Consider the following 25,677-nt stretch of genomic DNA (forward strand, 5'->3'; position numbering starts at 1 on the left):
GCAGATTTTATTTTCTTTGACGCTGAACTAAAAACCCTAAAATATTATTTCCTTCCCGCCTCAGGAAAAGCCTGCAAACCAGGCCACGCTATGTCGAAAGATCAAAATATGTCTATCAAATCTCTAAAGCACAACCGCTTATCAGCAGGCAAAAATGGTATAAAAGTCCTATATAATATTCTATGAAATTAGATTTCTCTGCTGGGACTGTTTTGTCTCGAAAGATTCCGAAAGACAGACATTAATTTATTCTCTCTCTCCCCACTCAATTTCCCATCCCCATTGTTTTACTAGGAAAACTTTTCCACCACATAAAGGTGTCCTTTCTAGAAGTGGTAAATCAGAAGGGGGTGGGGGTTATACGAAGGCTTGAAGGGGGGGCGTGTTTCTATATGTATATTTTTCGCCAGCTCTGGAACTAACAGATACAGACCCCATTTTTATATTCCTAAAAGCCACAGAAAACAAGCGGAACGTTCACAAAAGCACAACCACGAACACATTCCCCCCCTCTATGAAAACAAACAAAAGAACGAAAATCCGTACGCGCCGTAAAACCACCTTGTACTAAAGTTACTCACCTACCTATATATCCCTTTCCCAAGTCCTACCAAAGATGGACAGGAGTCGGATGGGGATAAAACTATTTTAAACACATGGGGAAACAGAACCCCATGTGGGGCGATTTCAAAGGGAGTGGGGTAGGACCCCAGCAGAGATTTCAGATATGATCACCCCCTTTTTCCGAGTATGAAATGGGAATTCTTTCTTTGCCCCCTTTTGTAAACAGTGAGGATGTCTATCTGTGGGGCAGTTCCCACCCCAAATGCCATAGCGACCTTCTTATGCCACTCAAAAGTTATTTTTTCATGTGAACATGAATGATGGATTTATATATGTCTTCCAGGAGCAATGGGGTATAAGGGGAAACATCCCTTGAAACATTCAAGTATTAAAACTTCTCAGCAGAAGTCTGGATGAAGGAGAAAGAGAGGGTGGGTGGGCGAGTGGGGCGAAAGGAAGACCCAGGGACCCCCATCCCACACTTGGCCCTTGAACGGTTGCACGAAAATTTATTTTCACTGCAAATGATAAAGAATCCAGCACTGGTGGGAAAAGCCTTCTCTTCACTTTTGCAGAGCTAGGGTGCGCCCCTTCCCCAAAACTCAACATGGCTCGTCTCTTTAAAAGTTTAAACCAAACTTCGTGGGAAAGGAGAAGCTCAACGCGGTGGTGACTGTGGGGAAGTTCTCCTGCGCAAGCCCATTGCAAGGAAGGGGAGGCCTCGCAAAAGCCCTGCGCCCTGTTTGGCCTCGGGATGGTTCCCTTGCATCCTTCATTAGGCGGTGGGCTTCATTTGTGGAAATGGCATCCTTGTCTCAGTAATAAACCTCTCTCCTGCCCCATTTGAATATATGTGAAGGAAGGGGGGGTGCGGATTCCCTGCGCAAAGGGACTTCTTCTGACCCTCAAGAAATGGAGGTGAAGTCCTCGAAAAGTTGGTGAGTTTAACTGGTTCCTTTCACTTGATATTCCTTATCGGATTCGTTTTTTGCTCCGTGGAGAGCGATGTGGCCATCTCCCCTCCATAGGAAAAGGAATATAAGATAGGGGAAGGTATTGGGGCACAATTCCCCCGGTCCCAGGACTCTCCACTGTTGCCGTGGAGCTCCTCCGTTCATTTCTAAGCAATTTGCCCAGAGAAACCCCAGGCTGGAAGGTGCCTTGTGTTCGGGACAGAGCACTTGTCAGATGTAGACTGGAGGGACCAGTTGGGGGGCTCCATAAGGACTATCCAAAAGAACGACTTATGTGCATAGATGGGACCCTCTCAGTTATCTCGGTAGAAGGAACATATGCACCCAAAGGGGAAACAAACAAACAAACAAACAAACAAAAACAAACAAACATGTGCCCCAAATTGGCGTTACCTCGTCAATAATCTTTAACAGTGAGAAAGACTCAACGGAATGAAAACAGGTGCATTCCTATTATGGGCACCCTTTGCATGCAAACCACGGTGGTCTGTTCGGGTTTGGCGTGGTTTCGTTGCTATCTGAAGCACCGCTGGGAAGTCAGTGCCCATAAATATACAGCATATAAGTTTCGAGACGGGGCCAAAATTGGGGGTGAGAAGAGGGAGGGGTGTGGAAAGGGAGAAGGAAAGCTTCATTCTTTCCCTTGCTCCTTGTTCATTTTCTTCATCTTCATCCTTCGGTTCTGAAACCAGATTTTGACTTGTCTCTCGCTCAGGTTGAGGAGCCTGGCCACTTCGTGTCTACGGTCCCTGGTGAGGTACATATTGAACAGAAACTCCTTCTCCAGTTCCAAGGTCTGGTACTTCGTGTAGGGGCATCGTTTCTTCCGGGAAGAGCGAGCGTGCAACCAGTTGGCTGCAGGGTTACCTGGAAGAGAAAGACAGCGAGGAGGCCCCGTCAGACAAGCGCCACTGGAATCCACAGAGACACACAACCCACACACACACACCGCTTCCTCAGAAGAAGGGACTCTTGGTCAACTTTTGAGCTGGGAGAAGATGAGCACCCAAGTAAAGAGGGGCACCCATCGAGTACATTACAGGTTATAACTGAAAGCCACCTTTGAAAAGCAACAAGCGAAAAGTTGTAGAAAGAATGCATACTAATATTTGAACATTTATGTGCAAGGTTGGATATATGTCTGGGGCAACAACTGATCGTAAAAGGGAAAGTTAACGGAGCCTTTTTCTGACACTGGAAGGTGGATAGAGAGTATAGCAAATGATGCAGCTATTGGTTGAATGGAAAGGAAGGAAGGATGAAATATATTTACACACACACACACACACACACCATCCATCCATCTGTTTCTCTATATATAGATAGATGGGAGATTATGGATGGATGGAAGGAAGGAAGGAAGGAAGGAAGGAAGGAAGGAAGGAAGGGTCTATTGTCAGATTAACACTATGGGAAGATGTCATAGTATTCTACAATATTCTTTATTTCCTGCGCATCTTTGGAGCATCCTGGCGCGCAGATTGCCTCTCTAGAGAAGTGTCATATATACAAATTGATTCATATAAAACTGCATAATTTAGCACTCCCTCCTCTTCTTCTGCTTTCTTATAATTTACTTAAAAAAAAAAGACCTGTGACACCCTAGCTACTCTGCCAACGGGGGGAAACCAATTGCTTGTTGTTGCCTTTATGTGTTGTCCGGAAAGAGGTGTTTACATCACGATCCTCCTAAGCACCGCAAAAGACTCTGGAGAAGCACAGGGTGACAATGAACACAGGCCACAATTCACCAGGAAGCTATCCTGCGCAAGACACATAGTAGGACCTGCCCAGCGGACTGTGCATTGCTCCCGGTGTTTTGGGGTTTTTATTTATTTATTTAGCCCGAATAGTAATTCAAGAAACTTCTTCATGAGGGTTAGGATCCCTCTCTGCACGAGTCAAGGCAGAAACAAGAGTGCCATTTCTGTGTAAAGAGATGGGAACACACACACACAGAGCGAGAGCGAGAGCGAGAGCGAGAGCGAGAGCGAGAGAGAGAGAGAGAGAGAGGAGTATATTTATATTGTAATAGGTCTATTCAGGATTAAAGAAGCCTCGTTGTGACGGAATATTTGACAAAAGAAACCTAGAATACATTTGAGCTGCGCCGGCTGGTCAGTACTGAAACTCTTGTTGATAATAAAACGGAGAGTTTTATAGACCAAAGACAAACTTCTGTCTGACTTAGGGATCGTTTTAAGTGGTGCATGAGGTGCCACTTCCTTGCAAGTTACAAAATGAAATGCATTCGGAGTTGTTTTTTAAACCAGGTCTAGCTCCCCCCGTCTTACAAATCCGAGCAGCCGATTCCACAACAGAAGTGACTGGCTCTAATAGGCAGAATTAAATATTAAAGAGGCATGCTGTTAATAATTAATACAGCTACCTATCTTTTAATGGCATTTGGATGAAATCTCCACCAATGGCCCTCCTTTTAGTGGTGTGTGCGCGTATGTATGTGCGTGATTTCTTGGCATTTCAAGGAAACATGACGGCTGCCACAGGAAAACAAGTTTATCTTTCATTTCATACTATTCTCCAAACAGGAAACAAACAAACAAAAGAAGGCAAAAGAAGAGAGAAATGTTCGCTTGGCACGCTACTCTCCCACCACCCCACACACAACCCAAAATGGCACACATTTATATATATACAAATTAGACCTTCTCGAAGAGAGTGGATTCTCAAAAGCGCAATGCTTTCCGAATGGGAAAGAAGGGCATGGCAAGTGTCAGACATTAACTTCTGCTTCTGCCACGGACTTTTTCTCCTTCTTTCTTCCCTCCATCTTCTTCTTATTTTTATAGCATTCTCTGCATATCAGACCAAACATACCTTCTAAGCTAGATTGCACAGGACGCCCTTGGGCAGCCTGGGCCTCTGGAATCGAGCAGGGTTCTTGGGTAAGATTTTTATCTATCTTCAGTCCCGGGGCTGGGGAGAAAGATGGGGGTGGGGAGGAGGGTAAAGGGGGGCACATAAGCTTTTTTTTTTTTTAAGCAACCTTCTACTTCTTCTCCACCGTTCTCTTCAGCCGCTGATCCAGATATCCTGCCAGCGTCCCAACAAATACAGTACACAAAAAACTCCTTTATTCGCCACCCTCCCACTGTGCAAGGCTGAGTCAAATGCTACGAAGACATACAGAACTGCACCAACAGCCAAATGCCCGTTTAAAATTCTCGCTGTTTCACCCCCCCCCCACTCCGCCTGTAGTTCCGGACTGGGAACTTACATAATAATAATAATAATAATAATAATAATAATAATAATAAGCATTAAAACTTTTTAAAAGAAAAAATCAGTTGGGAAAAGGTAGTGACAAATCGATAGATTGCATTCCACACACCCCCGGCCCCCCGCAAAAATCCCAGGAAGCCATAGCCGCGGATGAATGACTTGCACTGAGATTTTAAACCATCTAAGTCATCCTTTCCCCACCAACCAAAATACTGAATCGAGCTCTTCGGCTATTTGAAACGTCTCACACAGGGGGAAAGGCGGTGGAGACAGCCTTCAGAGCATCCTTTTTCTTTACCTTGAAGAATACGTAAGAGGCAAAGATGATTCCTATTATATTTTATTGTACCTCCATCCCTCGCCAAACCCTTTTCGCTACACACACACACACATATATATTTTCGCGTAGGGGTGGGGTGGTGGAGCAGGAAAGGGAGATAATAGCCACCACCCACCACCAGGTTGCAAAATGAAGCACACGATTAAGTTTAAGAGTTTGCCAGTCTGTTCCCCTTTAGGAAATAAAAGACCCAATTAAGCTCGTTCCCCATTTTACTGTTTTGTTGAGGGGGGGGGGGGAAGAGGGCGGCGGCTTTCGGCTCTGAAATATTCATACGCATGTCGGGTGCATTTCATAAACAAACAACAATCAACAATCAGGAAGAGAGAGACAGAGTGACAGAAGAAAGCGCGGCGGAGGGAACCGGGGGTCTTTCAAGGTAAACAAGGGCACAGAGTAACAAAGCCCCCTCCTTACTCCTCCACGTGAACTTCTATCGGCCCCTTTTAAAAACAAAACAAATATCTTTTCCCAGGTCTCGCCCTCCTCCTCCCTCCACAGATCCACGATAGTCCTACTCAGAGTAGACCCATTGGAAACAATGGACATGAACGACGGGCGTCCATTCATTTTAATGGCCCTGCTTTGAGTATAACTTAGATGGATAAAAAACCGCAGACACACACACGCCGATCTTTCCCGGTTCACTTTCCCCCGCTGCTCGTTTTCCTATATAGTCAAGACAAACATTGTGACTTGCCCTTCTTCAAACCACTGGGAGAGGAAGATCGAATCTCATTTCCCCCTTTTGCATGATATTCTAGTGACTTAAAAACAAATACATATCGCAATAAGCAGCAGATAAATCTTTGCCACCCCCACCCCCACCTCCCTCCAATGCTAGAACAGCCCTAGTGAGATTTTTTTTTTGGGGGGGGTTGGCGTAGTAGGGCTGGGGGAAGAGAAAGATTTCTCTTTTAAGACCTGGCTTTTTTTTTAAAAGCTTCCCTCGCCCATTGTGCCGTTTTATGACACCCCCTCTTAGGTTTTTATGCTGTTCACTTCCTCACTTTTTATAACTTACTTTGATCTGGCCTGCTTTTGTCCTCGCTTCCTTCGCAAACTTTATTGTCCTCGAAGCTGGGCCTTTGATTGGAAGCGATCCCTTCCCTTCCAGCAGAAGTTTCTAAATGGTACTCCTGTGTCCCCTGTTTACGGATCTCCCCGGGGTGTCCCAGCAGCGGCTCTGTTTTAACTGGTCCCTGCCCGGCTGCTATGCTCTCTGCTCGGGGCACGGGGTCCAGCCAGCTCCGTAGATACCTGCTCTCGGAGGTAGGGATGTTTTGATGCTGGATGTAAGGATGGTAGACCGAAGGAAGGGTAGCAGCCGTGTGTGGCGTCAGTGGCGTCCAGGAAGCGCTGAAAACGGATGATTTGGGCTGGAAACTACAAGAGGGGAACTCGAGGTGTTCACTGTGGCTAGTTTGTCTGGAGTTTGAATACTGCCCGGAAGAGAATTTGGCGGCGGGAGAGTCTTCGCTGTCATGACTTATAATGGAGTCGACATAATAATTGCTAAGAGTTCCAGAAATGGACATTCTTGGACATCATACGAGCCCCACGGTTCAGTGAAGGGGGGAAAAAAACAAGCAAAGCAAGCAAGCAATAATAAAAAAGAGAGAGGAGTAGATCTGTAGTTAAGCAGGCTCTATAGGTATTAGGGTATATAGAGGGGAAGCTGTAAAAAAAAAAAGAAGGGGGGAAAAAGAAAAAAGAAAGAAACCACAGGCGACACTCTGCCTTTAACCCCCTTTTCTCCTCCAGCATCAACTTCCTAGCCAAGAAAAAGTACAGTCGGGACTGCCGGGTTGGGAGCTTCCAGCAAAATGATTGGTCAAACTTTTTTCGTGAGGCTGATAAAGCGTCAGGGCAGGCGTAAATCAATCCTAGCGGAGGGGGTTGCGCTGGGCTGTCAAACCGCCCTCTGCATTCCATATCAAGGATGGATTGTGTTATGTTGATGCAATGTTGCAAAACGTCGGGAGTTCAGAAAGCGCGAAACGTACAGTGCAAACGCGGGTGGGGAGGGGAGGAGGTGGCGTGGGGGTGGGGGTTAATGGATTCCCCCCCTCCTCTCTCCTTTTTTTTCTTTTTTTAAAATCCCCTTCTGAAACATGAAAGAAAAACGCTGTGTTTTGCCCTCTCTTTGCCTTCACTAACACTCTTCTGGGGGAAATTTTCGCTTTCCATGCACCGCCCCCCCCCCGCGCGTCTCCCCCCACCATCTATAAACTGTGTAATTCTAGACTGCGCTCACTCTCCTTCGAAGTGCCCGTGTTGTTCAGCTGAGGGGGGGGGGGATGGCAATATAAATTGCGCTGGCTTTCCTCTAAAGTTTTATAAAAGAGGGAGGTGATATCTTCCGCAAGAGTTACAATGGAGGGCTTTGAAATGTATGTACGGGATATGGCGATGATCCTTATGGGTGGATTGTGGATTGGAAGTAAAATATTAGTAGACTCATTTATTTATTTATTTTGTATCGGGTGACTTCCTGATCTTGTTACCTTCCTTTCCCTGGTTAAACGTAACTGTCAAGGGTGTGTATAGAGTCTGTGTGCATTATATATTAAACACTGCCGCGTGTGAATTATATATGCCTCGGGGTGTGTGTGTGTGGGTGTGTACACGGGTGTGCATCTGCATGTGCAATATGCATGCCTGAGTGAAATCTATCGCCTGTAAGTGAAGCCCATAGCATATGATAAGCTTATAATAAATATTTTTTTAAAAAAAGTCTCGCCACATATGCAAATGTGTATAGGCAGATCTCTCTCTCTCTCTCTTCCTCTCTCTCCATATATGTGGTATGCATGTATATAGACACATATACAGAAAGAGAAGCTATAGGTTTAAATGTTTTGTTCGTCTATATGAGTGCATTTGAAGATTCAGATAAACAGATCGATGATCTGTAGGATCTCTACTGCAATAGCTCGGTTTGTTTTGAAAGCAATGGAGGGTGGGGGGAGAAGCTGAGTTGCATCGCTGAAATCAACACACTTCTCTTTCTCTCTCTCTCTCTCTCTCTCTCGCCCCCTTCCCTCCCCGCCATATACACGCACTTTAATTTTACTACCCTTGTAAAATGTCCAATCCGGTACTGATCCTCTTTGTTTCCTTACAGAAGGCGTTAGACTTGAGACGGTTAAATAGTTGAATAAAACTTACATTAGCTTTCTCTGATTTTTATAGCCTTGAATTTACTGCCTGTGGAAAAGGAGGGTGTTTACGGGGGGGGGAGCCCAAGGGGTGTCTTGAACATATCAGCGCACGTCTTCCTCCATTCCCTCTTCCTTCTCAACCTTTTTGATGCACCAGATCCAATCCAGTTAAGCCGAAGCCTTGTATGTTTCAATCAATGGTCCCACTACAACATCTCACAGCGCATTTGCTCCGGAGCAGTTATGTCCAAGCCAACCGCTGTGGCGTGTAGGCTGACAACCCAGACCCTAAGTATATTCATGTGAGAGTTTATGTCCACTTATCTCAGTGGGATTTACTTCCAAGTAAGTAGATTTAGGGCCGTAGGGCGTGCACAATGGGCCTAAAACCACTAAAATATCCCAATGAGTTTCGGCTTAACAGTCTTGCAGATCGAGCTGTCTGTCTCTGTCAAGGATCTCACACAATGCCCTATCGTAAATTCGTCTTTTGCAACGCGGTGGGTTCAGTTTGCCTTCTAGCAGAGCAGGAAGTGCTCGACAGAGGTTTTAACTGGACACAGCCCCATAACCTTTCCGGCACTAGAGAGAGACAGAGAGGGTGAAAAAGACCCCGAGTTCTCACACCAATGGTTGTCCAACACCCTTGGTCCAAAATGCAGCACGGAATAATTGTTCAATGCTGGTGCAAGGGAAAGGTACATTCTGCGAGGACAGAAGGGCTTCGATTTAAGCGGTTGCTCTCCTTGAGAAAACCACTCATCCTTATAGAGCATAATTCTGGGCGATGAAGAAAATTAGCCAAATATCAGCAACAACGTCACGTCCAAAAGAAGGCTGTCATTTTCCTCAAGTAATTTTCTCAAAAGGATGGAGGTGATGTGTGTCTGTGTGTTGCACAACAAGGTGGTGCTGTGTTGGTAGGTAGCAGAACAGATCTGAGATGGATGAAGGATCGTATCGAGAGACAAAAATGAATAGGAAGAGATTGAAGGGAAGACAGATAGATAGACTGGTACAGGTTTTTAAAAATAATTAAAAGAAGCCAGAGAGAGAAAGATAAAGAGAATGCAATATTAAGAATACTTATTTGGAAGTAAGTTCCTTTGGGACCAATGAAACCTACAACAGAGTAAAATATGTTTAGTGTTGTGTTGGAGGCAGGGAGTCAAAAAGGAAACAGAAAATATAGTTGACTTCGTGGATGGCACATGCATTCAGGGGCATAGATAGAGGATTAGACAGACTAAAGTTCCTTTTTTAAAAAACACCTGAAACCAATATCTAGATCACTGCCTCCATCCCATCTACCTCGAGATTCTCTTTCCTCTGGGACGAAATAAATAAATAAATGTTATAGCCGGATGCTATGTATGTTTATTCAGCAGTAAGTTCCATGGGATTTACCTCTGCAGCCTTAAGCACCCCAAGTCAAACTTACAACGTTTCTTGTCCTATTGGTTTCAGTCGGAGAGTTAAACTAGTGCCTCACACTCCCATTGGAACTGGTGGAACCTTCAAATGTGTTTAACGTTGTCTGGATCATGCTCCCACGATTTGGTAGCCATAGTATGTCAAATGAATCGTGGTGGCATTGGTGTAAGTTGTGTGGTCGGTTGCAGAATTATTATGGCCTTCAATGAGATCCGAATTCAACTTGCTTTTACTTACAACTATAGGCTTGTCCTGTATCACTGCATCACTGCTCGGTGCAATTACTTTGAATCTCTTGAGCAATATTGTGGGGGGGGGGGGTCACAACACAAAAATAATTCCTTAAATCAACCTCTTGTTTAATTTTCCTAATTTCATATATATATGTATTCAAGACTTAGAGACGTCCACCCCCTTTCGGGACAGAAAAAGGCCCCCAGTGTAATTAAAACTGGAAATCAAGTATGCGTTCTGTTTTATGGTATTCCAGATTACTGGGTTGTTGTTTTTTAATCATACTGCTTTGGGGCCACTATCTAGATTTTAGAGCGAAAGAAAAATGTAAGAGAGATGATTTAAAGGCATTGTGGAAAGGGAAAGGCCAGCTTGTTGACTGACCGGGCGGTTTAGACAAGCAATGGATAAACAGACATTTTTTAGCTGTTCTTGGGGAAGGGGTTAAAAAAATAAAATAGCGATGAAATTTACTGAACATTAATTGAAAGGAAACACCTGTTCAGTGTTTTGCAAGATAAATTGTCCATGTTTTACCTGTAATAAATATATTATTGGGAAATCCTCAGGCACCTCCTATAAATAATTATGAGGCATGTCAGCAGCCGAGTATATAATATTCTGGAGTATATAAATTCATACCAAAATGACTTCAGGAGAGTTATCCTGAAGTAGAACCCAGGGCTTTGAGGGATTCCCCAGTGAAGTAAACCACACAAGAAGACCTGCAAAAGTCATTTGCCTTCTCATCCACTGGAGTTTTACCCAGGGATGCATTATTTTTCATTTCTTCTCCTCTTTTAAAAATATGCACTGCCATGCAGGTCAACTCCTTGCGTTCTCTTGCGGGAGGCTAAATACCAGGTCCATTTGGATGATTCTATATCGGAGGGACGCAATTATTTTGCCTGGTTTGGGGATATTATTTCCTTAAAGGAAGTATATACCAATAATTAAATAATAATTATTGTTGTTGAAAATTAAATACCAAACGGAGATGCATTTATGCTCGGAAAACAGTTAAGCAAAAGGGAAAGAGTTTTCCCCAATCCTCAATATTTCTAAAGGGCAATTTACTAAGAACACAACAGGGACTTCAACAAGATTACAGCTATGAGGTAGCGGTCACCAAATAGACCTCCAAAGTTCCCAGTCATCAACCCATTTAAACTGGAGTACCTGGAGTTATATCAATGGGACTTTATAGCTCTAAATGTTGGGTTTGGGGTCGTAGTACGGATATGTTCTGGTTTGTGGACTGGATGGAGTACGTTAGACAAATACCATTAGCTCAGGTAGTAGATTTCAAAGATAAAATGAGATTCTGTTCCATTAATTGCTTAAATGGCTTTAAAGACCTGTGATATATCTACAAAATAAATGGAACGTCTATAGCCAACTAGTTAAACGGGCTTCTTCTATTATTATATTTATTATTAAAGTAGACTGCAGTGGACTGTTCAAAAACATCTTCATTGTTTTCGACTGGTGGTGGTGGTGGGGGGAGTCCAAAGAACATTTCTTATGGAAATTTATCGCCAAATCGCACGTTCACACGCTAACCTTCGGTTTGATGTTTTGCATGCTGAAAACAAATCCTTTTGAAGAGAGAGAGAGAAATCCAGTAAATTTATTTAATGTGCAGCAGAAGTACCTCCTTTAAAACAAAGTACTGTATTTCCCTCTCACAATTTTATCTTCTGGCTGAATGGTAAAATCTCTAGGGTCCAAATTTTGTGTGAGATTCCTATTTCACCGGAAAAGTGTTTCGGGGGTAGGCTTGGATCCCTATAGCTTTCAGGGGGGAAAGCGAGTGTTTGACAAATAGCAAGTAGAATTTTCTTTTTAAAAAAGATTGCAAGCTTCCACAGGCAGCATCAGAGGGAGAGCTAGGGCGGTAGGACACCCCACCCAGATAAGCAGGGGCCCCTCACCTGCCTCTATCTATCTATCTATCTATCTATCTATCTATCTATCTATCTATCTATCTCTCTCTAGTTTAAGGACCTAGTATGTGGGGCAAAGCTGGTCCCCCTGTATAGGCACTTTGCCAGTAGGTCAACAGTTCGAACAGAATAGACTCATTGGCTGCTATCCAGCTTTGGAAAACTTTTGGTTCGAGAGGTCCACCTTCAGGTTTATTGAATGGGTCCCACAAATGGTTACATCTACTTTAAGGCTATTTCAGTACCACAGACGCTGAGCAGGATGACTTCTAAGCCTTAGAAAGACAGCCCTTTTGAAATAGGATACAGGATTAAGTCCAAATGACTTTAATTGAAACGAACACTTTGGCCAACAGCATTTGATAGCAAGTTAAGTCTCTCTGATTACAATGGATGTGACATTCAAGTAAGTGAGTTTAGGGGCCGTAATCCTAAAGCCAACACCCAAATCCTACTGAGTAGTCTGATTGGTTAGCCAAGGGCTACTTTGGATGGGCTGGGAGCTGAATCCCGAGCCCTAGTGGATTTCCAGTGGAAAAGGTTTTGAACAGAGGCTATAGCTTCGTTCAAGGCGTGGGTGTCCTTGAAGACACACTGAAATGTTACTTCCAAGAAAACGTGTATACAGGGGTCGGTTTAACACTGACCTCCTAAGAGCATTTATTTAGTAGAAACTTTCATTCATTTCTCTTTCTTTACTCGGAAGCAGAGGTGCTTAAGTTAGAGAGGCGTGGGTCAAGCCAGTGAATTCCACGTTGTGGATCGAACTGTTTCAAAGGGCGAATGGTGGTAGCCTCAAATACGCCTCTCAGGATTCCTCCAACTCCTAACATTTGCTGTTGTTAATTTACAACTCAAGAACATCGCACACACTTTTATTTCTATAAAAAAAACATCGAAACCCCAAAGACCAGGGCATAGAAAACAAACTTGGACAAAAGAAAACAAACTTGGACAGCCTGTTACAGGTTATGAAAGAAACTTTAGTTCTGGGGGGGGGGGGGAGAGAGAGATGGGCGGGGAGAGTCCTGCATTTCAAAACTTTATTTTGTTTTAAATCAAATATGTTTTTGTAACCTTTATGGGGCAAAAAAGAAAAAAAGAAAAAGAAGAAAGAAGAAATCTACCTTTCTCCATTTCCTGTGCTAACCCAGGGTTATGAATGCTACCGTTTGGAGTTTTTTAAAAAGAGTTTCTCCCCCCCCCCTTTTAAGTAAGTAGAGGAAAGGAGGGAGGGGAGGGGAGAGTGAGAAAATTCCTTCTCTGAAGGGAAGCAAAACAATTTACACATGTAGCTAATACTCCCGGACCAGAAACTAGACCTAACTTTAAAAACACAATTCCAAGCGGCATTTATAATCTTAGCAGTTAGTAAACCAGTTAGAGATCCCTTGTAAAGTTAGAAGCCTGTGTGAGTTACAAAAAGGAACCCCAATAAAGAAAAACCAGGGAATTGAGGGAGGGATCATACATTTAATAATTTTAGCTGTCTGGGAACCAAGATGTTCACCCTTTAGGATTAAGATTCCCAGAAAGTATAGTCGAAATTAGAGGAGAGATAAAACCTAGATCCGAAACTGGGGGTGGTATTCAACTAGGTTTTACTCAGAGTAGACGCATTGAAATAAATGGACCTAACGTAGTCATGCTCATTCGTTTCAGTGGGTCTTGTGTGGGCAAATACTTAGTTGAATACCACCCTGAGATACAAATCGAAATAGTCCCAGCACCGAACAACTTCAGTATATTATTGCTGGCAATAGGGTTGCTACATTGGCTAGCTTAGGTGCAAGTCAATGGATCTGAAGGTTGTAGGGGATTCATCTCATTTGCTTAAGACTAAATTCAGTGGAAACGGGTGGCATTTAACTGTCAAGAAAATCCACGGGAGCTTGGGGAGAGTGATAGTGTGGAATACGTATGGAATAAACTTTTGAGTGACTAACGAACTTAATTTAAGGAACAAAGGAAGTCATATCTATTATGGATGTTCTCTGCAGTATCACTCTAATGTTGTGTCTAATTTTGTGTCTAAGACAGGTTAATCAGTTCCATTAGGCAATAGTTATCTACCTTACACACATACGCGGGCACACACAAACTTTAAAGCTATCTACTCGCAAATAAATGTTATTTATTCCAATGGAACTTCCAAGTTCACACTCCTGCGCATACCCCATAATATCTGTCCATAAAGTTAGCATCCCTTTTACTGAAATCAGTGATGAGAGACTTTCACCCCAAATAAATGAGCTTAGGGTAAGGATGCCAATAGCCTAATGCAATATCGCTCTTATTGGTTGTCATCGACGGCTGGTATTCAACAACCACAACAACCAGCTGCTCTGGTTCAACTTGGTTGTGTGCGGAACAACTCCTCCCTTTAACAGCATTGGGAATTGTCGGAGGGCCGCGATCCTACATAAACGAAAGTTCAAAGTAAAGTGATACTTTACTTCCGATTGGCATCTGCCAATAACATTTTTTTTTAAAAAAGCTGGGTGTATGTATCTGGATGATTTGGGCAACGGTGCTTAGGAAGGCACCAGAGTAAACCTTCTAATATCGCCATAGATGTGTATGTGTGACCGAGCGCCCAAACATTATTTAAAACTTTATTATGCGAAGAGTCGGATTAACAAACCGTGAGATGTGGTGGTTGGGGTGTGACCCCAGAAAGGACACACACACACACACACACACGTAATGCACTTAAATTTCTCAAGTATTGCTTCCATAGAATCTATAGCAGGAAGCCTTGCTTTTAAAAGGGGGCGGGGAAGAGACAGAGCCACAGACACAGACAGAATGCTCTTTTCACGCTGTATTACATTTGTAGAAATATGTTAACATCCCTCAATACGAAGGAACCTGGTCCCCAAAGAAAGAGAACAAGGAAGATTGGGGCTGGGTAGGTGTGAGGCGGGGGACCGTGAATTTCAGAGACTGAATCTGCCCAAAGTTTCTATTCGTTGTCTTTCATATGTGGCATGTGTGTGGGGGGGGGGGCATGACCCTCAGTTTGCCCAGCATGGGTGTGCGTGCTGTTTTTGTTTTCATTTTGCAAAGACCTGCGTTTATGCATTTATGTTGCGCTTCGCAAAGACGCGGGACTCGGCTCCAGGTAAGACCGATATTAACTTTCTTTCTTTCTTTCTGATGGTCCGAAAAAAAGCAAGCATCCATAAACAGAAAGCAACAGACTGGAGAGAGGAAAAAAAGTAAACTTGGAGTAGATCACAGCAGCACCTTTTCACACACACCCCGCCCCCAGCAATCATGTAGGATTTTGGTTTATCTCCAATTCTCTGCTACGCTGACTTTGGAATTACATTTAAAAGTTTCAGTTTTGGCAGCAAGGAAACGTAAGAGTGTAAGAGTTTCCCCCAATTCGCACAAATATCAAAAACCTAGTTTTAGCCGAAGTGCTTATTGCCCAAGTCATCTGCGAGCAAGTCCCACTGAAACTAGTGGTGTATATGTGGTTATGTTCCCGGAGTTCACCCCAATTGCCGAAATCCAGCTCCTCCGGCTGAAGTGGGTTGTGCACTGTGCGCTGTATGTCAACCATGGATATGTTTATTTATTAGAATTAATCTGTGCGAACGCGTTACTGTTGTTATTCAAATACCAGCGCTGCAATCCACAATCTATTTAAAGTCCTGCTCTAGCTAATTGGGCTGTTCCGGAGTGAATTGTTAATTGCGGCCAATATCCATTCATAGATTTACAACCCCAATATTAAGCATGTAGATTTGGAAATAAATCCCATTGATTTCAGTGTCATTCGCTTCCGGTTAAGCCTGCTGGTAGGCCCGGCGATCCTAAGTAAGTTTTGGCGGGATTAAATTTTTTTTTACAGTAAATATCCCCAAAGGTAAGCTCCACTGATTTCGGTATCACTCGTTTCTAAAACCTGGGGATAACATTCCTGATTTTAAAGGCTTGGCATGATTATTTGGGAGCAAGTCCCATTACAGAAAGGAAAGTTTACTCCAAGTAGACCCACTGGAATTTATGGACCCCGCTTAGTCATGTTCATTCAATTCAATGGGTCTACTCTGAGTAAAAGTATTATCATTCTATAGGTAATACGCTCAGGACCCAGCTGTAATAAACGAAACAACACACAATTTGCCCAACACAAAATGTGGAAGGGTAAACGTGGTTTTCTTGCAGCGTTTCTCCTCTTCCAAACTTCCTGACCTCTTCCTCTCAATCTGGAACTGTTGCCAAATGTCAAGGCATAAACTTTCTGGCACAGTTCGTTGCCTTTTTGCTGAGTATAAATATCCGTTACAGGGCCTTAGAAAAGCAGAACGGGCAGGCTGGGGGGGGGAGGCAAATCAAGTCATGTTAGGGGGGCCATAAAGCAGTAGACACTTTCCCCTTTCTCTCGATTCACACGACAGAATCAGAACTACAAATTAAGACGTTTTGGGGAAACTCCTACCATGTAAGCATGATAGCGAGGCTCTACCCTGTTTTGGAAGAACACCCAAGGGGCACACATAGATCCAGATCCGGAACAGACTTCGGAGGAAAGAAGCCGCCCCCTTTTAAAATGGAACTTAGTTTCATGAAAGCGGCAAAGGAGAGCCTAGGCTCACTAGGAAAGGAAGTTCCACTGAACACAATGGGGGCACACTCCCAGGTAAGTGGATAGAGGACGGCAGCCTTTCTGATCCTCTAATGGTTTTGCTTCGGAGCACATGTGCTGTGAATCCAAGGAAGGGTGGATCAGAGCAAAGGTCCATCTGGGCCAGCTCTCTAGAGTGCCATTTAGAGAGGCCGGGGAGCATTTGCCTTCCCCAGGCCCTAATTTCAGGCTACGTGTGATAATTTCTCAGGAGCACTGTATATCTCCGAAGATAGATAGGTAGACAGATACACACACACACACAATCTCTCTCTCGCAACAAATACTCTTCAAATGCAGTCTTGGGTTGTTGTTGTTTTGTCTTGGTTTTTTGCAGTTTAATCTTGAGCGTATAGGAAAGCAGGACTTTGAACTTTGCTATGCTTCCTGTCCCGCATCTGAAGTGTGCCTCCACTAGCCTAAAATGGTGTCCTTTCCTGCTCCCTGTTTCCAACAGTGGTCAGCTAGATGCCCCTCTGAGGTAGTGACATAGTTATCTAAGGGTGAGTCGCGAGACACATTCCTCCTATGAGCCATTCTTACGCGATCTCAGCAACAATGTTAGCAATCAAGTGCCAATTTAGCATTCTACAGGTAAAGTACTACCAAAATTACCCGCATACGTAGGTAAGAGAGGAGCGAGGCATTTAAAGATGGGTGTAAGCTCTATGATTTTCGAGGGGATGCTCTTCCCAGGAGAAGTGTTTTAACACAGAGGTCACGAATCCTGCTGGAAATTATCTGGTTGAACTGGTTCGGAAATCTGGTTGAACTGTTCGAGAAACTGTGCAAGAGCACGATTCAGATGCTGCTTGCACCAGAGGTCTACTTCCTATCCTCTATGACCTGTGTTTTCACACCAGACAATTAAAAGTGCCTTTGAGTTCTCCGTACCACATGTGGGTGTTTTGAGCGCAGAAGAAGAAGAAAAACGAATGTCCGTATCTAGAGTTTACAACCTCATTCTATCTAGACTAATTCTAGCGTAACTCGACTGAACCTCAAAAGACACTGTTCCAGAAGACCTTAGTGCCACGCGTGGCAAAACCCTACAACACAGTGCAAAAAACCGCACAGCTTCGACCTTCTGCTGCATCACCGCCAATAGTCCCAGTGGATCTTATTTCTCACATAAGTGTGAGAACGACGTTGTGTCATTCGTTTCCCTGCACTTTCATTTAGGTCTGTCAACATACCCAATATCTACAGAGCCCAGGTAATCAGAAACTCCCTAAATAAAAGCATTCTGGTCTCATCAGGGTTCAAATTGTCTTAAAGATAAGTAGCCTACTTCTGCCTAACTGCATTGATAACTTTTTTGAATAGGAAAACTTCTGCCTACAATTTTCACCCCCACTCCGATATATTCTACTGTTGCGTAGATTGCTGGCCAATCGTAAACAGATTTGTTGGAAATAAGCGCTATTTGTATCAATGGAAATTAATCAAATTTCCTAAGAATCCTATTCTACAAGCCACATTGAAGCGGAAGCACACATTTAGGTTGCAGTCCTATACACACACTTACCCCAGACTAAGCCCACCTGAATACAGTTATTATTAATTACTACTACTACTACTACTACTACTACCCCGCCTTTCTCCCAGAATCGAGACGCAAAGCGGCTAGGAGCTTACTTTGTCAATAGCGCAGGAAAACTTCCCTTATTAAGAAGTACACCCAATGGATTCAACTTAATTCCATGTTTACGTAACAAGTGGAGTGGTGTCGGGGCGCAAATGTGTATTTTAGATACTTGCTCTGAACTGGAAGTCCTGCCCTAAAATCGTAGTTTTGTGAGGAATACCATTGTTTACAAGCAGAGAAGGGAAAAGCAGCCTGCACATGTTCAGAGTCCCTCTATCTCTCATGGTTTGGGTGAGTGAATGGAGTGCCAGTTAATGCTTATGTAGCTAAATAAATGTTTGTTAGAATAATAGATTATAGGGCTAAACTCTCCCTGATCCAGATTAATCCTGGTTTAGGATTGGGTGGGTTAAGATAGGCAAAAGGAAGTGATAGCCTGATGTAAGGGGCATAACTTCTGTTTGTATGAACAGTAATGCTAGTTAATACCGGAGGATCCTACACAAAAGGAAAGTAATTAAGGATGAAACACCTGAATAAAGAGGAATGTACATTTCTGGCAGCCCAAAACTGTTTTATGAGAGGCTGACTGATTTTAAGTGATATTAGGTGGGTGAGGACTGCAGATATTTTTCCATGCGGAGGAGTCGGAGTTTCTTATTCAACTGGTGCCTTCAGTCTGCCACTCTGGATGTTTATTATTCTTATTTGAGTCTTTTAAATATTTAAAGACTTAAGGTTTCAGCAGATTACTACAGAGGTAAAAGCGTTGAAGGTTTATATCGTATTATGGCCTTAAAATTCAAGAACCATACTTCACGTTTGATGGTTGTTCTCTTTAAGAGTTCATCAAAGTCGACTTTCAAAACCATATATACGGTTTTGAGAGTCGACTTTGATGAACTTTTAAAGAGATATATATAATGCCTAGGTACGAAAACGTTCGTTTTCGTTGCATGCTAACACTAAATCGATATCCGCTCGGGAAATTCTCCCACACAAGTTTGACTGCGATGAACGAAACCTGTACAAATGTACACAGAGTGCCACTGTGCCCTTCTCTTTACTTTTTGTGGAAGGAGCGGCGGTCTTACGCAGGAGACCTTCCTATTCCCTAAAAAACGAAACAACCCCACCCCCGTGCTTCCTTACAAATGGTTCGAAATTCAATTCTCTCCTTTAAGAAGCAAAGTGTGGCAAATTCCAGATAAATTGTATCATTTGTAAAATAGTCGAAAATATTAAGTAGTGATGCTGGGCTGCCCCAAGGCTCTGCGTATGGTGGGAGAAGGAAGAAGTCAGGGCTGACATCTGAAGCATCATATATATACTTACTCAGAAGTAAGTTCCACGGAAACGGGGTCCATAGTGGGGGGGGTAATTACTGAGGAGCAGCAAGGGGAAAACCTGAAACAGCTTTGGACATTGCTCATTTAGTGTAGAGGGAGCTTTTCTAGGTCAGCCCTTCCTGGCCGAGAAAAGGTTAAAAAAAAAAGCAGACAAGCAGGCGGAACTATCTATGTATTCCGCCGGGAAATCGTCCTTTATCAAACTTCACTGAAATGAAGGCAGCCGGGCAAAAGAGTGCTGTAGTGCCATGCTTGCGCAGGAGATCTGCCCGACAGATTTTACTCACGGGATGGCGGGGTGGGGGTGGGAGATCCCTTGATAAAACTGAGCTAACAAAAGACTCCCATAAAGTTAAGGGGAATGACTGGAATACTGAAAGGAGCACTTCCGGCGTACGAGGAAATGGACTGTATTGCTGCCAAAGATCCTGCCACAATAAAGGAGCAAGCCCTTTAGCGCTCTTCCTGTCTTTATGGTGGGGATCTCTGTGAACGAGACAGATACACAGATTGCAGACCTTTGCCAATTGGGTGTTTCCAATGTACGGTTATCTTAGTAACTGAGAAAGAGGGGGGGGGGGGCGGAGATCCGAGTTGTGTGGCGGCGAGTGGAGGGAATGAGGAACTTGGAAATGTTCTCCGGTGTGGGAAAGGAGGAAGCTAGGGAGGCGGGGTGGGGGAAGAAAGATTGCTTTGGTTTTAAAACATAATCCCAGATGTGCAGGTGATTTTTTTTTCATGCCCCAGATTTTGAAAATCAAAAGAGGGAGCCTAAAAAGTTTGGAATCACCTATACCCTAAATCCGGTTTCAACCAGAGCCCTTGTTAAAAGCATGGTCTCCTCCTCCTCCTCCCCGGAGCAAGAGGGACGTTCTCCTGCGCAAGCCCCGCCTTGAAGAAGTGATGAGCCCCATTCACTTCAACGAGGCTTGCGCAGGAGCAGGGGTGCCAATTTGAGTAGAATAGTTGGGGGGGGGGCCAGGTAAACCCGCATAATCGATCACATGACATGGTGCACACTATTTGAATGGCAATGCCCATCAACTTTTTTGGGGGGGGCTGCCCTCAATATTTTATGGGGGCGTCCCCTCGGCTCGTAGGAGTTGGCTCCTATGCGCAGAACTTTCTCCTAGATAGATTCACCTTCCTCTCTCTCTCAGCGCATCGACGCACAAGTTTCTAGGGTCCTCCGCGCTTCTGCTTGACGGCTGCTGAGCTGGAAATTGGCAGAGACTTCCTTTTTAGCCTCTCCCTCTCTCCCCCCGCGAATCCACTGCCGTGGGAGAGACATTTTTAATTAACAGGCCCTGGTGCGCACTCACAAACCACAGTAAAATGCTTTGCAACTTCATCTGGCGTAAATCTAGAGCGAGGCCGGGGGTGGAGCTTCGCCGCGGCCTCGTTTGCTTCCAAGATTTGCCGCGCGGCCTTCCGCTGCGCCGTAAATCCGGCGCTAGGCCTCTCTCGCAGCCTCCCCCCCTCCCGGAGGCACTGAACGATTTGCGCAGCGCTTTGTAGGCCTAGAACGGCTGTCACCGGAAACCATCAGAATTATCTCCCCCCCCCCGACACACAGAGCAACCAAGCAAATAATAATAAAATAAAGTCGAGGCGAATAAACTGGAGTAAATCAGGTAGTTTTATGTTCTTGTGTGTTAAAAAACGAATTCCCAACAACGTGAAACTACCTAATTCACCAAGCAGTTCTAGTTCATTCCTGTGTGTGTCAAAGGCTAACGGAGGCTCCAGGAAAAGCCTCAGAGCGGCCATTTTGTTGGGGCCTCACATAGGCGCGGGCGCTGACTTACTCGCTCTCTCTCTCCCGCCTTAATAGGAAAGCGTTGCTAGGGAACAAAACGCCACAAAAGGCTCTATTCAAAAGCCAAATTAAAAAACAAAAAAAACCCAAAACACAACACCCCACCATTTCCCGAAAACTACTATTCAAATTCTTTCCTGTGCGTGGTGTGTTAAAACGGATCTGTCCTTCAGGACTTTACAAAGCGGAGGGCAAACGCACCAGGGGGAAGACACTAAAAAATGCCGTTGACTTGGAAAAGACAGCACGCTATTTTCGGGTCCTAAAGTTGAAGGGGAGGGAGAGAGAGTCAGGGAAAAGTGTTTTTATACAGAGTTCAGGCAGAATGGATTTGGCAGTTTAAGAACGGGGGTGGGGTGGGGGAATAGGGTTCCTTTCTAGAGCGCGCATGTAATACAGTTCGAACCACAAGGAACGAACTGCACTATCAGAACACAACCCAGAGGAAAGTTCTCCTGCACAAGCTCCATTGAAATGAAGGGGATTCGAGTAAGAACCATGGCGTAGCAAAGGGGAGGGGCAGCTTCCCCCTAATCATAAAAAAAATCAATAAAAATACATAGTTAACTGAGGTTCTTCCCACCCCCACAAAAGGCATGCCTCCATTAACAAACATTCTGGCTGCGCCCATGGTAGAACTCTTGGATTCGGCCTTTGCTCTATTTTTTAGGCTGCTATCCTAACCTCACTTACCTGGGAGTAAACCCCATTTAATTCAATAGGGCTTAAGTCTCTGAAAACTTAACACTGTACTCATCTGTAGCCTTTTCTTCTTAGGAACAATTCCCTGACAAGTATTTTTAAAAGGTTACAGGTATTAAAGTGTTGATTGTATTTGAAATACGGACTAAAAACCAACCCATCCTGCCCTCTTTCCTTAAAGGGACTTGCTCAGGAAGAAGCCCAATGACTCACTCACAAAATGCTCACTATTTGAATTTCTTGGGAGGGAAAGCAGGGAAGGAAGAGAGGCAGATGCTGGCATTTAAACTTGCCCTATCTGAATGTTGTTCTGCTGTGATATAAGAGGCCCTGCTCTTTAATCATGAGGTTGGGAGGGGAGGTGGTGGTCACTTGCTGGGGAGAAAACACTCTGCACCTGCTCAGAGGCATTTTCCTTTTATTGTTAGTTCATACTCCCGCCCCCTCTGTTTTGAAATGAAAGCAGTTATCAGGGCTTGAGCCCCAACTACCTCTTGGTTAAATAAGGATTCTAGGTGCAGGTCTCTCTCATACATACCCTATCAGAGGGATGAGGATTCATGCTTAGATGTCCCAACAACACAAATTATATTGTGATTATGCATTAAATCCCTGCCATTGCCACCTATCATGAATTTCTGTTGTCTGAGGATATCATACTCTCTCCCATTTATTCTTAATCTATTTAGAACATTTATATCTCCCATTTCTGCCATTATGGAACCCAAAGCAGAAAGGAGAACACTACCTATCCAGGTCCTGTCTAGACCCAGATCTTGTTTAGCTCCAGCACTTAGTCCAGGGTAAAAGAAGTGGGGTGTTTTTTATTATTAAATAATACAGCAGGTTACTGAGTATTAAATCCAAGCCACAGTAAATTAACCCATTAGGTCAGATTTTTTTCTTGCTCAAATTCCCATGGAAGTTCCTTCAAAAGCATTTACAGCTCCCATTCTTCTCAATGGTCTCACCTTTACACATACCGGTAATAACTTCTCATTGAATATCATCTGGATATTTATGACACCAACTGGAACTGTGGTGCCTTTTTAACTGCCTCAGGCTAAAAAGATTTCTTGTGGAATGTGGGTGTGCATGTGTGTGCTCTTATGATACCTTTCATTTCAGCCTGAGGAAGAGTCCTGTGAAATTGAAAAGCTTGCATAAGTCTATATCAGCCTAAAATGATAAATGTAATTCTTTCTGTATCGAACCTTTTGAGTTATGTTGACAAATTCAATAACACTATTATAAGAGTGGCAGCCAGAGACATATTTATACCTGTAGAATACATCAAACATACAATTTTGCTACAGGATCAAGTTTAGCAACATGATTGTAGCCCTGTTATTTTGGAAGGCGTGAATGCTGATCAGACTGGCTTCCCTGGGTTTTAGACTGGGATATTACTTGGTACAGAAAGCTAATTCACATTCATGCTTATCAGAAGCATTACATATTTCCTGTCACCTCAGGTTATCATCTACACAAAGCTCAGTGGAGTCAGTTCTTACATTCAACAGTTCTCATCAAGGGTTGAGATATCCACACATCTACATGCATGTGTGAACTCCCCCCTCCCTAATCACATTGGTTTAAATGACACATTTAACAGTAAGATAGAGAAATAACTCAGTATACTTACTGGGAATGAGTTACTTTAAAATTATGGGAATTGCAGTCCCATTGAATTGCTTATGATAGAGGAGCCACATTAAGATATAGACCGCTTCCAAATACTGCTGAGGAAATATTGGTTGATTTTTTTATGCATAACTGCATAGTCATTAATTAATAATTTAAATTAATAATTTCTCCTCGCAACATTTCATTCCCTCCCCAAGGCAAAATAATGCTTTTAAAGAAAGGATAGGGTTAGTTAACCTGTGGCCCGCCAGATGTTGCTGGACTGTAGCTCCCATCAGCCCCAGCCAGCATGGCTGATAGCTAGGGATGATGGAATTTGTAGTCCAGTAACACCTGGAGGTTCACACCTGGCATTAAGCAATGTCTACAACAAGCCTGCACTGTTTTCAAAAATTCGCTGTTCTAAATACACTTAGCAAGAAAGCAAGTTCCATTGAACTAAGAAGAACTTACATCTGAGTAAACGGGTTTGGGATTGTCTGACAGGTACAACTACTGGTAACAGTCCAATAGATGCCTCTGTGTTCACAGAGAGAAGATTTAAAAAGTATCTTTCATTAATTCAAATTCTAGTGGGAGATTAAACAAACCTTTTCACCTAAAAGAGTGCTCTGTCAAACACACAAGCTTGTTAATTGATCACAACCAGTCAGTTATTCAAAATATTAGCATTTTCATTACAAGCTAACTAGAGGTTTGTGTTAAAGATGTCTATGCTGATACAGACTATATATTTGTTGTTGTAATTTATTGCATCTCAGTCCTTGTGAGTCTTCTGTGGAGAAGCATTCACCCCTGTATCATGGTGCTCTCTTTAAAACATTATTCCATTGCATAACAGATCCCTGGAGCCAAAATAGTAAACAAAGGAAATGGTGCAGTTCCCACTTTGAAGAATTTTAAGTCAGTTCCCCATTGAATGCCCATGATGGAATGTCGAGATAAACATCACAATTATGGGGAGGGGGCTAGAGTATAGAAAACAGAAGAGATATGAGGCCTAGGCAAATATAACACTTTTAAATAATGGGCTTTTGTTGTCTGCACAAGTCCTAGCTGGCCAACCTTAAAATTTTCGCAGCAAGACTGTCACTACTTTCAGGTGGGATTCAATTACATCCCAGCAAATTCAGGTTGTACAGTTACAGTTGACTGGGGGGGGGGCGCTTGCACAACAAACCCACTTCACAAAAAAATCAGAATTTTCCCTATAGGGAAAGTGATGGGTAAGTAACACTGAAATGTGTGGGATAAACATTTGGTTTTTGCAACATCATCTAATCTCTCTGCAAGCAAATAAAAATGAATGCTCATTAAATAGCCAGTGTCATTTAATATCTCTGCAAACAAATCAGACTCAATAAACAGGTAATCTGGAAATGCCCATAGGCCCATTGACCTTACTATATATCTCCCTGTAGGACTGATTGGTGAAGGAATAAAAAGCAACAGTATAGTAAAAGGGGGTGGGGGGAGGAGTCAGTGGAGCAAGGCCAGCCTGATCATGAAGTGGACTAGAGACAGTGAATTCTGAATGCAATTTTGGGCAGCAAAGATTTCAGAGTGGTGGATTCTGAATCCAATAAAAACAAACAAACACCTGTGCTTATCATGATCATAGAATTCTGAAATACACATGGCTGTGTGGGTATACCAGAGCTGGGAAACCTGTGGCCCTTGCCTAATTTCAAAAGCCCTTTATAAGCTATCAGTTCAGACTTCTGGGAAGAATGGTACGTCCTTCCACTCCACAGCCCACACCAGGGTGGAAGAGACAAGGGGTAGTAGCAAGTGGAATGGATAAAGGGATGACCTTGCCCACTTTTGGCTCTGACCCACCCATTGCCAACATATTACCCCTGAGAGAATGCAGCCCACAATAGAAATAAGCTAAGGTGACCACCTCAGGTGGCAGAATCCACAGGGGTAGTAGATCTTTACCCCCCCCCCTGTTCCTTTTGTAGACCTTCACCCATCCCTTCTTCCCTGACAGGGAGGGGGACAGCATTTTGTGGTCAGCCACAGGTGCCAAAA

General features: G+C 43.6%; 1 protein-coding gene across 4 annotated transcripts in view; it reads right to left on the reverse strand.

Moving 5' to 3' along the window:
- Positions 1-2,116: 2,116 nt before the first annotated feature.
- The window catches only part of HOXB9 (homeobox B9), a 36,824-nt gene continuing 13,263 nt past the window's right edge, over positions 2,117-25,677 (reverse strand). Inside the window, exons 1-3 of one of the 4 annotated variants that reach the window (XM_033168986.1) lie at positions 6,146-6,727; positions 4,377-4,475; positions 2,117-2,405 (exon numbers count right to left, since the gene is read on the reverse strand). In XM_033168986.1, coding sequence (XP_033024877.1) covers positions 2,170-2,405; positions 4,377-4,475; positions 6,146-6,659 — 849 coding nt within the window. In that variant the 5' untranslated portion in view covers positions 6,660-6,727 and the 3' untranslated portion in view covers positions 2,117-2,169. Of the gene's footprint in view, positions 2,406-4,376; positions 4,476-6,145; positions 6,729-25,677 lie in introns of those variants that run through there. The other 3 variants (XM_033168985.1, XM_033168989.1, XM_033168988.1) reach the window with 3 other exon arrangements.

This window comes from Lacerta agilis, chromosome 14, assembly GCF_009819535.1.
Source record: "Lacerta agilis isolate rLacAgi1 chromosome 14, rLacAgi1.pri, whole genome shotgun sequence".
Classification (NCBI taxonomy): domain Eukaryota; kingdom Metazoa; phylum Chordata; class Lepidosauria; order Squamata; family Lacertidae; genus Lacerta; species Lacerta agilis.